This window comes from Myotis brandtii, unplaced genomic scaffold (genome assembly GCF_000412655.1).
Source record: "Myotis brandtii unplaced genomic scaffold, ASM41265v1 scaffold413, whole genome shotgun sequence".
Taxonomy (NCBI): Eukaryota; Metazoa; Chordata; class Mammalia; order Chiroptera; family Vespertilionidae; genus Myotis; species Myotis brandtii.
Window position 1 is genome coordinate 893329 of NW_005365869.1, and position 14842 is coordinate 908170.

At 53.5% G+C, this 14842-nt stretch overlaps 1 protein-coding gene across 1 annotated transcript in view; it reads left to right on the forward strand.

The window, feature by feature from the left end:
- Nucleotides 1-14842, forward strand: part of SAMD4A (sterile alpha motif domain containing 4A) — a 105065-nt gene that overhangs the window by 80975 nt on the left and 9248 nt on the right. Inside the window, 3 exon segments of the mRNA XM_014545598.1 lie at nt 4788-4906; nt 9072-9273; nt 10620-10746. Of these exon segments, the coding sequence (XP_014401084.1) occupies nt 4788-4906; nt 9072-9273; nt 10620-10746 (448 nt within the window).

Consider the following 14842-nt stretch of genomic DNA (forward strand, 5'->3'; position numbering starts at 1 on the left):
GGGCGCACACGTACAGTGCGATTGAAACTTCGTGGCCCATGCGCAGAAGTCGGTATTTTGTGGAAGAGCCACACTCAAGGGGCCAAAGAGCTGCATGTGGCTCGCGAGCCGCGGTTTGCCGACCACTGCCCTAGAGCATTGAGGTTTTTTGTGGGGTTTTGACATGAGAATAAGATGGTAAAGGCCTCCAAGTCTCCTCACCTTTGCTGTGGTGGCGGCCAGAACCCTGGGAGTCCAGGGGCCCCCAGTTTGGGGAGATAGCCAGTGCAGAGGTCTGGCCCCTCACCCACCCTCCCTGTGTGGTCAGTTCCCTGGGGCCCCCACCTCCGTGCTCTGACTCTGCCCATCCTCGTGTGCAGGTGTCAAATCTCCTGCTGGGTTTCCACTCCAGCCACGCTTCCCCCACCCCCTAAAATCTCATTTTTGCAATTTTCTCTCACAGCGGCATCCATTCTTTTATGTGCCTCTCCCCAACTCCCCCCTCCCCGCCCCCACTCAATCTTTTCTATTTCCAGTCCTGGCCCTGCACTTGTTTTGACCAGCAAAAAGCCACAGACAGAAGACAAGAGCACAGTGACGAATTTCTGAACTCATTCATTCCATAGATATTTATCACTCCCCCTGGCCCTGGCCAGGCACCTTATGGTGAGGGTCGTGGGTGAGACGCAGGGAAAACAGGTTGTCATGTACACGACGATAAAGCCTCTGAGAGGCCCTCCCGGCATGCCCCAGAGCCCAGATGAGGAGTGGCAGGCACCTGCCCGAGCCAGAAGCAGGTGTTCCTCAGAGGGGCTGCCCCCACGCTCAGCTCGCCCAAAAGGCAGGCAGAGTCTCATGGCTCGGTGAGGAAGGAGGCAGGAGAGTGATCCAGGCAGACAGGCAGTGTTTTGGGGGGTTCTGTGTCTTGTTAGGGAAGACCATTGGGGAGGATTTCGAGAAGGGAACCTTTAAACTTCTGAGAAAGCAAAGCAGATCCCTGCTTCCTCTCCCACGTTCACTCTGAGCAGTGGAGGACAGGTTGCCTCCACTAGCCGGCTGAGCCCAGGAGGCAGAGTGACCGTCCTCCGCCACCTCTGCTTCCTAGTTGGACCACACCAGCCCCACAGCTGTGGCCTGAGGCTTATCACTGGCCTGCCTCGGGTGTGCCCTCCCTGGGCATCGTGGCTCTTCTTTTTGCTTCTTTCCACTTTTTCTCCCCGATGCCCAGTGACCCAATGCAAAGATGACACTGAGGGCTCCTCTGCCGGCAGGAGGCCCAGGCAAGGGGCCTCTCGGTACCGGGAGTCAGGGCAGATAGGAGCTCAGGCCGAGTCCGCTTGTCTGAATTCAGGTCGGGATGGAGGGCCTGCGCTCTGCTTTGGAAGGGAAAATGTTGTTCAAGCCTTTTTATTATTTTAGTTGAGAAGGAGGAAACGTGTCTGAATCATTTTCCACAGGCCTGGGTTGTGTGTAAGAGAACGCACCCTCCCTGCGGCCAGAGGGGAGGTCAGCCTGGGCTCCGGACAGGGCTGCCTTCCTCAGCCCACAGCGCTGCTGCTGCTGCTACTGCTGCTGCTGCTACTGCTGCTGCTGCTACTGCTGCTGCTGCTACTGCTGCTGCTGCTACTGCTGCTGCTGCTACTGCTGCTGCTGCTACTGCTGCTGCTGCTACTGCTGCTGCTGCTACTGCTGCTGCTGCTACTGCTGCTGCTGCTACTGCTGCTGCTGCTACTGCTGCTGCTGCTACTGCTGCTGCTGCTACTGCTGCTGCTGCTCCGCCCACTGCAAGGGGAGGTGTGGTTACTTCCAAGGCACCTTCCTTCCCGGGGATGAAGGACCGACTCCCTAGAGAAAGAAAAGGAAGGATAGGCAAGTTCTGGATTCTGTATCTGGGACCAACCCCTTCCTCATGGATTGTAATCCCAGGCATATTGCCTGCTTGCGGTCTTGACAAGGTTCTGGGAATCTGAGTGCTTGTCCCCTTAATGAGGCTTTTTATCCAGCCACCAAAGCTGCAGGACACATCTTCCTCCAGACAGACGGATTGGTCTGGGCCTGACAGGGACAGAAGACGGAGCAGTGGCTGGCTGGCTGTGTCTGGGCAGCCTGCAGTGTGGAATCTTCCTTCCCCTCCAGCCCAGGGTGGAGGGGGCTGAGGGGTAGTACCAGCCGTCCCAGCCGATGGCGGAGCGCAGGAACCAGCCTTCAAAAACCACTGGGAGCCCGCCATGGCCCAGCGCTCCTGCTCCCAGCTGCCCCTCCCAGGACTGAGAACTGGCCTCCACACTCACTCGCACTGCTGGGGGCTCGCTCCCACTAAAGGAGCCTGAGGCCCAGGTGCGGAGTGAGTGAGCTGACCCCTCCTTGGAGGTGCCTACATGTCCATCTTTTCAGATGCTCTTTGCCCCCGTGGCCAAGGTCATGTGTGAACTGCTGTCCCTGGAAACACTTTAAATGCACATCTATCGAGTGAACCATTAACTCCTTTGTCACTTGAAATTCAGGCTTGTCCTCCAGTCTGGCTCCAAACCAGCTCAGGACTCTAGTTTTGAGACCTTGAAGTCATTTGTTGGGGCTAAAAGGTGGCTGTTGAACACCAACTGTGACAAACACACACATGCCACCACCCAAGGGCTGGTCCACGCAACTGAAAATAGCCGGTTAGAGTATCTGTGAGTGGCGTGGGTGGAATCATTACTAAGAGCCAGGCATGTTCTTAAGTATTCTGAGTGCTTTTCGTGTGTTATCTCATTTCATCCTTACAGCGTCCATTAGAGGGAGACATTATCACCCTCAGCTTTTAGAAGGAGCAGAGTCTCAGGTGGAGGGATTCGCATAAGGGAGTGTGGGGATTCGCACCCTCCCGTGTGCATCCAGGGCTTTCCTCTGACCCACTGGCAGGGCCCTCCTCCTCATCTCATCTCGACCAGGGTGCCTGCATCTTGTGTCCTCACTTAACATCTGGCTGAATGAGCCCGTCAAAAGCAGAATCTATCCATCCCTTTGTGAGTCCAGCAGATGTGTTTGCCTGTCGCAGTTTTCAGAGGTGGTCCTGTGTAGTTGGACACTCACCGAGCATCACCAAAAATGAGAGGGACCACGGAGGAGAACCAGGTCCTCGCCTTTCAGCCATGAAACTGTCCTGCCACTCACCTGAGTGGGGGGTCTGCACCTCTTTCTCTAATGGGGCACTGGGTCCCTTGGTTGGTAGCCCTCTTTGATGCGTACCCTTAATGGTGTCTGGCTAAGGTCACCCAGGGGGAAGCAGTTTGTAAGTCAATAACTTTTCTGCAATATGACTGATACCTTTTTGTTTTTGTTCACATAACTCTCTTGTGTTTAGGTCCTTAAAGATTAAATGTCATCAGAAGAAAATTAAGCTGTCTTTCTATTTTTCCCCCTCTGTTTCAGAAATCTGTTTCCTTCATGGAAAGTAATCATGTAGTCTGTTATTCTAAGTAATAGCTTATTGCTTCTTAAATTTCATGCCTTATTGACAAAACTACCTAGGCGTGTTATCTCCATCATTGTTAATGCTGATCTGTCAAACCCGATGGATTTCCACAGCGTGTGGACCACAGTTCTAGATACTTGACAGGATTCCTGAATTGTGTGTGTGGTCCTCATCATCTCGAGCACTCCACGTCCAAGTGCTGCCTGCAGCAGAATTACCAGGGCAGTGGTCGGCAAACTGCGGCTCGCGAGCCACATGCGGCTCTTTGGCCCCTTGAGTGTGGCTCTTCCACAAAATACCGACTTCTGCTCATGGGCCACGAAGTTTCAATCGCACTGTATGTGCGCACCCAAGTGTGGGGGAGGGGCCTAGGAATCCGCATTTTAACCGGTCTCTTTGGGAAATCTAATAGACCATGACAAATAACCCCTGAAAGTCCTTCCCTGGGCCATGGTGCACACAAAAGAACACATGATGTAGATGACAGCGTATTACAGGGAAGTAGGCACAACATCCCCCAACACCAATTTTACTAGAAAAGACTCAAGAAGCAATCAGATCTACCCATCTTCCTAAACTTCAGACAATTTAGGTTAGGACGGGGTGCAGTGGGGTTTTGGTAGGGCACCAGATCCCTTCACTAGAAGTTTCTCAGCCCAGCCCTGAAATGCAGAGACTAAACTCCATGTTCTGAAGCCCAGCTGACCACTCAGGGTGTCCACACACTATCAAGCATATTGATTTTTGGAGTGGTTTAGCATTTCCATTGATTATGAAAATGCCGGGGGCCTCCAGAAGCCAGAGTATTCAACAATCAATTTAGCAATTTATTCTTGGTTAATAAATAGAGTCCAGAGTGGAGTCAGAGGCAAGAGAAGGTGGGTATGGACCTACCAGAAATGCAACCAAAACCAAGGGTTATCAAGAGTTTGCCCGGCTGACTTGGCTCAATGGTTCAGCATTAACCTATGAACCAGGAGGTCACAGTTTGATTCCTGGTCAGGGCACATTGCTCAGGTTTCGGGCTCCATCCCCAGTGTGGGGCGTGCAGGAGGCAGCCGATCAATGATTCTCTCTCATCATTGATGTTTCTGTCTCTCTCCCTTCCTCTCTGAAATCAATAAAAAAAAATACATATTTTTTTAAAAGCTTAATGCATGTTCCGTACCAGGCACCTCCAATGCCAAATAACTTGAATTTTCAGTTATGAAACTGACTGCTGTTTGAACCAGCTTGGAAACAGGTGAAAAAAAGGCAACCACAGAGACGCCAATGTTTTCCCCTATTAATTGCATGTTTCTCCTTCTAATGCTAGGCTGCGTCACCCATTAAAAAATCCTGTTTGTTTTTGCAGGCATTTACAGAGACGCAGAAAAAAAGATTGTTGTCATGGAAACAGCAGGTGCAGAAGCTCTTTCGGTCTTTCCCTCGGAAAACCCTTCTAGACATATCAGGATATCGACAGCAAAGAAAGTACGTTGGGATTTCATTGTTTGTAATGCATGGTGGCTCCCAGGTGCCTCGTTGCCTGCCTGGGTTCCCAGGGCAGGACAAGGCAGGGCATTCCTTGGTCATCAAGGTGCCCTGTGGCAAGTTCCAAATCGCCGTCCTTAAACAGGTGGGGTTGGGAAAGGCTGTGTAGAGAGAGCATTCCCAGAGGAAGAGCTGAATGCGATCTTTTGTAACTCAATTGACATTGTCAAAGTGACAGCGTTCGTCCGGATGCAGAGAGTGGATATAATTTAATGAACGCCAGCAGAACACTTGGTAGTTTATCCCCAAAAGGGGGCTCTGAAAGGACAAAAACGGATTGTTCTCTCAGCACCTTAAGTGGTCGTGTAATTTTTTTCTCTCTTCTAGCTGCAGACAAGCTAATTATAGTTGGTGGCAGGGTGAAGAGCCCAGTGCTAGTCTATTTTGGTCTGAGTTGCAATCTAAGAGTGGAGCAGCACCGTTCTCGGTTTCTCATAGTGCTTCAGGTTCTTGGATGCAGTTAAAAATAAGCCTTATTGTACTTGAGACCCCCTTCCCTTGATCTGGCTTTAAATTGAGGAATCCAATAGCATATGAAAGGTGAATTACCGTGCCAGTTAATTAAGGGGAGGCGTGGATTAAGCCTTGTACAATGACAGGGAGTTTTGGGGAGACAAGAGAATGATGATGCGAACATCCTCAAAATCCACATTCCATTTATTTTTGCATTTTTAAACATGAGCACATAATGTTTTGACTTGCACCTGAAAAGTTCTGAATTCATTTCTCAGTGCATTTATTTGCATAAGTGTGCCTTCCAACATCACTGTTGGATATTATTTAAGGGAGGTAAGGCCCGTTGAAATTTGTGAAGTCTTTATTAAAGATTAATGTAAAAAATGAATTATCCAGCCTATACAACACGGTTACTTATTAAACAAACATTTAACCCTTACTATGTGCCAATTATCCAAGCACGATAAGAATATTAGTACATTTAATCCTGCAACAACCATGTAAGGTAGAGGAGCTGCTGTCAGCCTCGTTTTACGGAGGAGTCGGTAGGCGATGGCATCCAGGATTTGGTTCAGGCAGGCCAGCGCCAGGGTCAGTGCTCTTAACCACTGTGGATGCCAGGCAGCTCTCATGGTCTTTGTGCAGAAAAGATGGGCAGGTCAAGCAACACTCTTTATTTCCCATTCCCTGGCCCCATGCCCTCTGGGGTGCCTCCCTGGTGAGTTGGGCTGGATCAGCTTTGCACCCTGATGAAAGTCCAGGCCCCTCCCCTGGGGCACCGCCCCCCCTCCTCTTGTATGGACAGCAACACTTCTCCCAAGGATGAGGAGGAGGTGCCAGCCCCTCTTGCTACACCAGCCCCTTGGGAGCCAAGTTCCAAGCAGAATAAGGAAGTTAGAAGTTGACCATGAAGATAGAGCTTTTAAGGGCTTTGCTTCTCACCCCAAAGTTTCATCCCCTGCCTCTGTCTGCCCTGCCTTGTCCTTGGTTAACCTTGACCTCTCTAGAGTGTGACTACCTAAAGCTTGTTTTGGGCTAACCTAAGGTTTGCCAGATTGGAGTCCAAGTGGACCTCTTTTTATGGATTAGATAAGAATGAATTTAATCCTCAATTGTAGATGTTCAATTGGAGGCTGCTAAAGCTCTAGAAAATAATTTGTTCTCCTATGTATTACCTCTGGGATCTTCTTATGCTATTAATTTGCTTTGAAGACCCGTTTCTCCAGTAATACAAAGGTATCTGCTGCCCACCCCCTGCTTGAATTATCCCAAATCCCAAATTAATTGGTTCTTATTTAGTCTTTTCACACATTTCAAGATAATGAAATCAGTTGGTTAGATTTAGGAAGGCACAGAGACGCAAATGGGCAGAGGAAGAGAATGAAAAATGAAAATTTACTTTTGTCGCTTTATTCTCTCCCCAGAAGAAATGATTATCTCATTAAGCCTAGTGATCTTAAGTAACCTAAGCGTTCACTCTGGTTGCCAGCAGTGGCACCGCTCAACAACCCTGGCTTTGTAATAACCTATTAAGGACGCCACAGTAGAGCCCCACCGTCATTAGAAAGACGGCCTAGCCAAATTCTCCCCACCCACCCATTCTGTCCCCAAAATGTCCAGGGCTTTCCCACCAGCCAGCGAGTCCTCACTTCTGGAGTGCCTAGAGCCCTTGTTCCTCCAGTGGCCCATAACAGAACCCTCTGCCCACATTCTATTGCTCAAGATATACTCTGCCTTCCTGGAAGCGCACATCCTTTTAGCATGTTCACTGACTACTGTATTTTGCATATGAAGTAACTTTTAAAAAATCCAACTGAAAAGGAAAACGAGAGGGGGAAAAAAAGCCATTCGCACTAAATAAGGAAAAGTCTTAGCAGAATACTGAATCATCTACCAGGTGGCCAAAATTCTGACTCAAAAACCAAAGGCCTAGTTTTCATAGTTAACACACACACACACACACACACACACACACACACACACACACACAACCAAAACCACTGCTTGCTCTCCATCTGTCAGTCACTCAGATGGTCCTTCCTCCAGGGGAAGTCTCTGGGATCCCATGAAAGGACTCCTACCCCACCTGGCTTGAATTTCCTCTTTCAAACCAAACGTTTGAAACCTTAGTCAAAGAAGAAAGAGGGGCAGAAGAGGGAGGAAGGATGAGGTAACAAAGAGACCTAGAACCCAGGAGTGCCCCTTCTCACCGCGCGCAGAGGAGCCACAAAAGCCTGGAAGTGGAAAGACATAGCCCAGAACTCAGTTCAGCCAGCTCACCGTGGAATTCTCTTCCCTGCCCTCCCTCTCTCCCTGGGAAAAGAGGAGCACTGGGGAAAGAGAAACATTTCCTGAGATCTGCTGTGCTGATGGCTTAGGGGCCCCTCCCCCTAGGCACACACAACTCTCCCTCAGGAAATGACTGTTTAGCAGGGCCCCCCACCCCCACCCCATCATCCTCAACTGGTGAAATACGTCAGCCCTGTCTCCGGGAGTCTCCTCACAGGCTTGGCACAAACCTCCCCTGCACGGTGGGGGGAAAGCGAGTCTGTTCCATCTTGTGGCCATTGGAGGTAAAGCATTTCGACCTAAACATCAGTGAATGACTAAAGCTGACTCTTCTTGGAAAGAATGTGCTGGTTCCTGAAACCCCGCTGGCGGCCGCGCGCCCTCCCAGAACCTGAGGCCTGTGAGAGAGGACAAGTGCTTTGGAGATGAGGTCACAGCAGCGAAGGCAGCACAGCCTCCGAGTGCGCCGCCTGGGTCTCCGGCCGCCGTCCTGCGTGGACCCAGGGGGGACACGCAGCCTCTGGTCTCTGCAGGGAGGGCCTGCGCAGTGGGGAGCAGAGGTTGTCCGGGGGCCAAACACCACCATCTCCATTCTCCTATCCCTCCTCCATACCCTGGAGTCAGCGCCTCCACCGTGGGTCAGTCCTGCCATGTGGAGAGGCGCCCTGATGGCAGAGGCGTGTCCATTCTTTCATTCATTCAACATGCCTTTGCCGTGTCAGGAGCTGATTCGGTCACGGAACACGTAGGCTTGACGAGGACAGACGTCGACCTTTTTTTCAGGGAGCTGACATCCTAGGGGGCTCCCAGGCCACTGTCCCCGAGTCTCCCACAGAGCCAGACGGACATCGGGGAAGACTGTGGTTTGATGGGAGGAACATTGACCCTGGCTGTGCAGCCTTCTTGCTCTGTGGCCTCTTGACAGGGGTGTGAGTGCTCTGGGCCCTGTGACCAGCTTGGAAGAAGGCCCAGGAGCGGCCTGGTTAAACCTCAGGGCTGCCAGCACTGCTCCCTGCTGGCTGAGTGACCTTCGCGAAACTATTAAGCTCTATTTACTTCTCCAGTAAATAAAAGTGGGTAGAGCGCCTACTTCATTGGGTTGTCGTGAGGATGGAAGAATCAGTGTAATAGTGCCCTGATGGTGCACGTAACCGTTGCTCTCAGCTGTCAGCTGTCGTTTTAATCATAGCCCTTTCCTGGCTCAGACCCCCCAGGACCCCATAGGCCTTATGACTGTCAAAATTCGAGCAGACCACCCCCCCCCCTCGCCGCCTCCAGGAGGCGTCCCACAGGCAGCCTGTGGGGTAAGATGGCTGCAGGGGACTCATGCTCCCTGGTTCTTCTCTGTTCGCTCCCACAGTCGCGGCTTTGGGCAGTCCAACTCCCTCCCGACGGCCGGCTCTGTGGGCGGCGGCATGGGCAGACGGAACCCACGCCAGTACCAGATCCCTTCTCGGAACGTCCCTTCTGCCCGCCTGGGCCTCTTGGGCACCAGCGGGTTCGTCAGCTCCACCCAGCGCAACACCACAGCCAACCCCACCATCATGAAACAAGGAAGACAGGTTTGTTCTGCACCGGAGAGGAGGGTGGGCAGCCAAGCTCAGCGCCCGAGGCTGCAGGATGTTTCCCCAGATGACCCCAAGGTGAGGGGAGAGGCCGAGGGGGGCTAAGCTGAGAGACAGTGTCCCTGTCCTCTGCGTTACCGACGTCGTTTGCGTTGTTCCTCCGGGAGATAAACCAGGGCTGTGGCTTCGCCTGGCCTCACGGAGGGTGGTGTAGGGTGCCCCTGGGACCACTTCAACCTTGGGGGCCCCGAGCAAGGGTGCCTTTAGAAAGAAATGTAATACCTGTTTATTGTTTGCCCCGACCCTTGACTTGCCCCAGCAGACCTCACCACTTCCCAAACTGGGTTCCAGAGGAACCTCCGCCTCTAAGGAACTTGCTTAGCTTTTTTGTTCGTGGCAAGTAGCTCCTTCGTTGTGGTCCGGCTGTGGGCGAGAAGCCACAGGAAGGAGCTGGAGAGGCCTCCAGAGGGAGGGGTGAAACCCTCTCCGCCAGACAAAGCTGTGTGACCTAGATGTGTGACCTAGAGCTGACCCCTGTCCCGCGGCCCCATGGCCCTCTGCCCCCGTCCCACACCCTGCCCAGTGCCTCCCATCCATGTACCTCCAGCTTTGTGGGGCCGTGTAGGTTGGGGCTGGGACTGCAGGGACACAAGTGGGCTCGAAGTTCTGGGTTGTCCTGAGAAATGCAGGGGTGACAGATTGGTCTAAAAACAGGAAAACAGCTCCAGGCACCACAGGCGGGATTGGCTCCCCGGGGAGCAGCGGGGTATGAAAAAGCCCCGAGTTCTGGTCATTGTGGGCAGCCCCCAGGTCAGTCCAAGAGGAAGTCGCCACATAGTAACACACACAAGCCCAGTTGTGCCAGCTCATTGCCGATCAGGGCTTCTTCCCCTGCCCCCCCACCCCCCACTTTGTAGTAACTTGTAAGAATCTCAAAGAAATCAAATGAGATTAGTTGGCACCTGAAATGGTGCTCTTCGTGGCAAATATCTATAAACCCTCTCTCCCCCCATTTCCAAGAAAAATGACAAGAAAAGCAAAAGCAACAAAAGGGATAATAGGGAGGGGGATAGGGAGAGAGGTGTCCAGATTGAACTGAGGTTTAGAGAGGAGCCTGGGGCTCAGGAGGTGGGAGCAATGGGCATGTAGCTAAAAGGAATGGAACCTAAAAGCCCTCACTATAAATAAGCAGATGGGCAGCGCTGGCCTGCAAGCCTCATGCCAGAAGTTAGAGTATTCGTCTCCTGAGCTCTGGGGGCGGGGGGGGGGACCCTGCTGCCCACCCCCAGCACCCCACCCCAGGGTATCTGGACTCACGGTCCCCCTTTTGTGTTTCTCACTAGAACCTCTGGTTTGCCAACCCCGGGGGCAGCAACAGCATGCCAAGCCGCACCCACAGCTCCGTGCAGAGGACCCGCTCGCTGCCCGTGCACACTTCCCCCCAGAACATGCTGATGTTCCAGCAGCCAGGTAGGGCCCGGAGCCTGCTCTCTCGCTCTGCTCTCCCCTGACACACCGGCGAGGCCAGGACGCCAAAATAGATGCCCCGGTGAACCCAGCTGGAAAGTGCTTAGCCTTGACTGTCACCACGCATTCTTGCGAGCTTATAGAAGCCTTTCTTTTTTTAAACTGTGCCTTGCCAGCATGAATAGCGGCTGGTTGGCTGGAAGCCAGCGCGAGGAGCCCCACAGTCGTTGCAATCTGACGGGGATATTTTTGATACTAGTCATATTTCTAGGTTGATTAAAGCAGAGATACCACTGGAGGGCTTGGCGGGGCGGAGGGATGGGAGGGGTTCCATGTGCCATAGGGGCGGGCGGTGTAGAGAGTAAGACAGATAAAGAGAAGGCTTGGCAGCGCTGATGCTAAGGGACCCCTCCCCCTCCCCGGTTTGGGAGTGCCTTGCAAACATGACTGCTGGACCGGCCATCTTTCCTGCACTTGGTCAAAGAGCATCTTGGTGCAACTCAGGCCCATTTCACCTTTCACCTTGCCCCTGAAACAGGCAGCCAGAATTATGTACAATCAGCAAATACTCGCACCCTTTCTCTATGCAGACAGGGACCTTAGACTCCACAGACAATGCAAAGCCACACAAACAGTCACTGCACCTACCTAGATGCCCCCCACAGGCGGGCAAACCCAAGGTGCACCTGCAGGAAATGCCCAGCCTGGGCAGTAGATGCACTCGCTCTGGGCATAAGTCCTCCAGGAGGTTAGGAGGGGCAAGGTCGCTGTGGCCTTGGGTGGGCAAGGAAGCGTCTTGGAGTTGGGACTGAGCTTCAGGGGCCAGAGGGTGAGGAGGTGGAAGAGGAGGGCGGCACGGCAGGCCGAAGGGGAGCAAGCTTCAGTGGTACCGAGGGCCACGGTGCGTCCCAGAAGCCATTGCTGGGCTGAAGTAGCAGAGGGTTGACCAAGGGAGCTGGGAAGATGGTGCCCGGCGGTGGGGACTCTAAATCCAAGGCCATGAGCTCGGAGCCCAGCCGCTCTCAGGGGGGTACCTGTGGAAGGTTTTGAGCAGGGGGTCAGGCAAGAGTGTGCGTGGACTGTGACAGGGAGGCAGGCTGTGGGTGGGGAGGCCACTGAGGAGGAGGAGGGGAAGGTGACGGGGGAGAAGGGGGAGGAGGAGAAGGAGGAGGAGGAGGTGGAGGAGGAGGAGGAGGAGGAGTGGAGCTGCCGTGGGGCGAGGTGTGCCAGGAAAGGAAGGGGCGTCCACAAGGTCTGGATGCCTGTGTACAGTTGCTCCTTGGCTTCTAGAATGCTCCGTATTTGTGCACTTTTGTTTTAAAGCTCCTTTTCTCCGTTTTGATACTTGTAGCTATTTTTCTTCCCAGGCAGAAATACTGGATACAATTCGGGAGTTGTGCATGTTATCCCTGGGTTGTCCAGTCCCAGCCTCTGCTACCATGCAGAATTGTGGGTAATCCACTCCCAGTGACAGAGAATCTGGGCACCAGGAGGTCTGTGACCTTAAGCAAACATCCCATGGCCAGGCCCAGACAAGGACTCACCCTCTGGAGACAGGGCCTCGGCGGTGGGCCGGGCGCTGGGTCTCCTGTGCAGGTGGGGCTTTCCCTTCCGCTGCGCGTCCTGGTTCGCTAGGTGGGCGTCTAGGGTGGTGGCGGGGCAAGGGGGACTACAGTCAGTATTCTCTCAGGGCGGCAGGAGTCAGGAAGGCAGAAGGCGGCTGTAATAGTAAACACAAAAGGGAACAGAGACATGTGACCAACCCAAAATTAAATACTCAGAGAGCCGCGTCACAGGACAACATAGTGGTTTCTTCCTGGCCGGCGATGGCTTCAGAGCATCCGTTTTAAACCCTCTGGGCAAATCTTGGAGACTGCAATGCATTGTAAAGGAGCTTTTATTTATTCTGTTAACTTAAAATGATTCATTGAAATCGTGGAAGACTTTACATAGCTCCAAAGAATATAGTAAAGGCTGGGGGCTAGAACCAGCACCAAGTTGAGCATCAACTAGTCAGTTGCCTCGCTCAGATGTGCAAGAGGCTCCCCTCTCTTCTGGACCCAGAGTCTGGCCCCTTGGCAGCCACGTCAGGGTGGTTTTCACCTTATTCCCACACGCGCAATTTCTAGACGCTTCCTGGGACGAACCGGGAGAGCCACGGGTGATGGTTGCCTCTCGCCTCGGGATGAGTAGGAAACACGAAGCGAGGGGACAGGGTCTCATGGACTCACCCCGGAGGGACTTGAGCTCAGAACACACCTGGCGCCCGGTGAGAGCGCTCAGGGTCCTCGCAGAGGCACGGCGTTTGCCCAGCTGCAAAACTCGTCTGGAAATGGCTTGCAGAACGGTGCCCTATCTTGGAAGCAGCTCAATTCCTGTTGACCCAGCTCAGCCACCCTTGGGGTCCAGCCCTGGAGCAACACTGGGAAGCTGAGGCTCCCGACACCTGGAGGGCCGGAGAGAGAAAGGACAGAGGGCGGCAGCAGCAGGCCTCAAAGGACAAGCATGGCAGAGGGTCGGCTGGCAGCCCCAGTGAGATCTCGTTCTTCCCTTGCACAAAACCATGTGCACACAACCCCTGGTGCTGGGCCACCAGATGTGAGATGGATACGGAGTGCCTTCTGTGGCAGCATTTCCTGGGAACATACCCGTTCCCATCATCCTCCCCTCTGCACCTGCTCACGCCTGCACTTCTCCCACCATTAGACTGCTGCACGCCTGGGAGCCGTCACCGTTCATTTCCCCCTTCGTGTGAGTGAGTTTCCCAGTTCCTTTCAGAGAGCTGCCTTCGAGAGAGTGGGGGAAGGGAGAGGGCATAAGAGCCCTGGGTGCATGAGGGGAAGGCAGGGGCTGCCATGCAGAGGCAGAGGCCAGAACAGGGACCCCCTTAAATAATAAACATTTGCCCTCTGCCTTCTAGTAAGTAGGCCAACGGCCCTGCTCAGGGAGGTTGGTGAGTTGAGTCCGTTCTATCACAGCCAAGAACCCAGCTGGGCCCGTGCCCCCCTGCGTCTAAGAGTCACATGCAAAGAGACCAACTTGCGGCAAGATGGGACAATATTATTGTCTTGCACCATATTCCACTCATCAGTTTTTGGTGAAACTGTGGGTCCCGGAGGATTTCCACAACACTTCCTCCGCAGGTTTAGGAGCGAAGCCACCAGAGAAAAGCCTCAGCCACCATCACAGACTCGGGCGCGACTCATTCATCATTCATGTTCCCCCCTCCCCCACCAAGACTCTCGGTGATCACCAGTCTGCCGGCCACGCTGACCCCGTTTCCTGCCCACACTGCTCTCTTTGCCTTGTGTTACCATCCTCCCCTTTTCTTCTTGGTTCGGGCTTTGTCTCCCTCTCTTCCTTACCTGCCCCCCAACCACCACAGCGATCCAGGTCCCACTTCCCGTCCTCTGTCCCTTCCTCACCAGCCTGTGTTTCCCGAGTTCTCTCCAGCCCTTGGCCCTGCTTCTCACTTCACCAGTCTTTCAAAGCCTTTCAGCAGAGGAGCCTCGGATGTCACTGGCAAAGTGAGATCCTAAAGGTTTTCTTCCTAAAATGCCGACCTGTCTCTTACTCTGAAGTCCTGAAGCCATCGGCCTCCTGCCTCAGCCTCGATGCCTTGAGAGAGATGCGCAATTGCACCCTGGGTGCCACAGGCGTGAAACTCAGCAGGACTGCCCTGTGGTTGCCGTGGGAAAGCCACCTGGGCCACCCAAGTGAAAAGTCCCAAGTCAGCCTAGGCCCTGGGCATCTGAGAGCTGGGAGCCGCACTGACTCCTGGAACCTGGAACGGTCTGATGGTGAGGGAAGAATTTCCAATGCACAGAGGTGGCATCTGAGCTGAAGAAACAGCAGAGGACTCAGGTGCAGAGTCCTTCCTTTTTGCCTTCTAGGAGACTAGAAACCACATCTGCCTGGTCCATCACAGCTGGGGGCCCAGGATCACTGCGATGAGTCCGTAGGGACAGCAGGAGCCATGGCAAGAGTTGGCTGGTGGTTACTGTGGGCCTGTGGAGCAGGAGCCGCCCGGATGCTCCTCTAAGGTTCTGAGAGCTCCGCCCACCCACCCACCCACACGTGGCTGAGGGCTCCTAGCCTG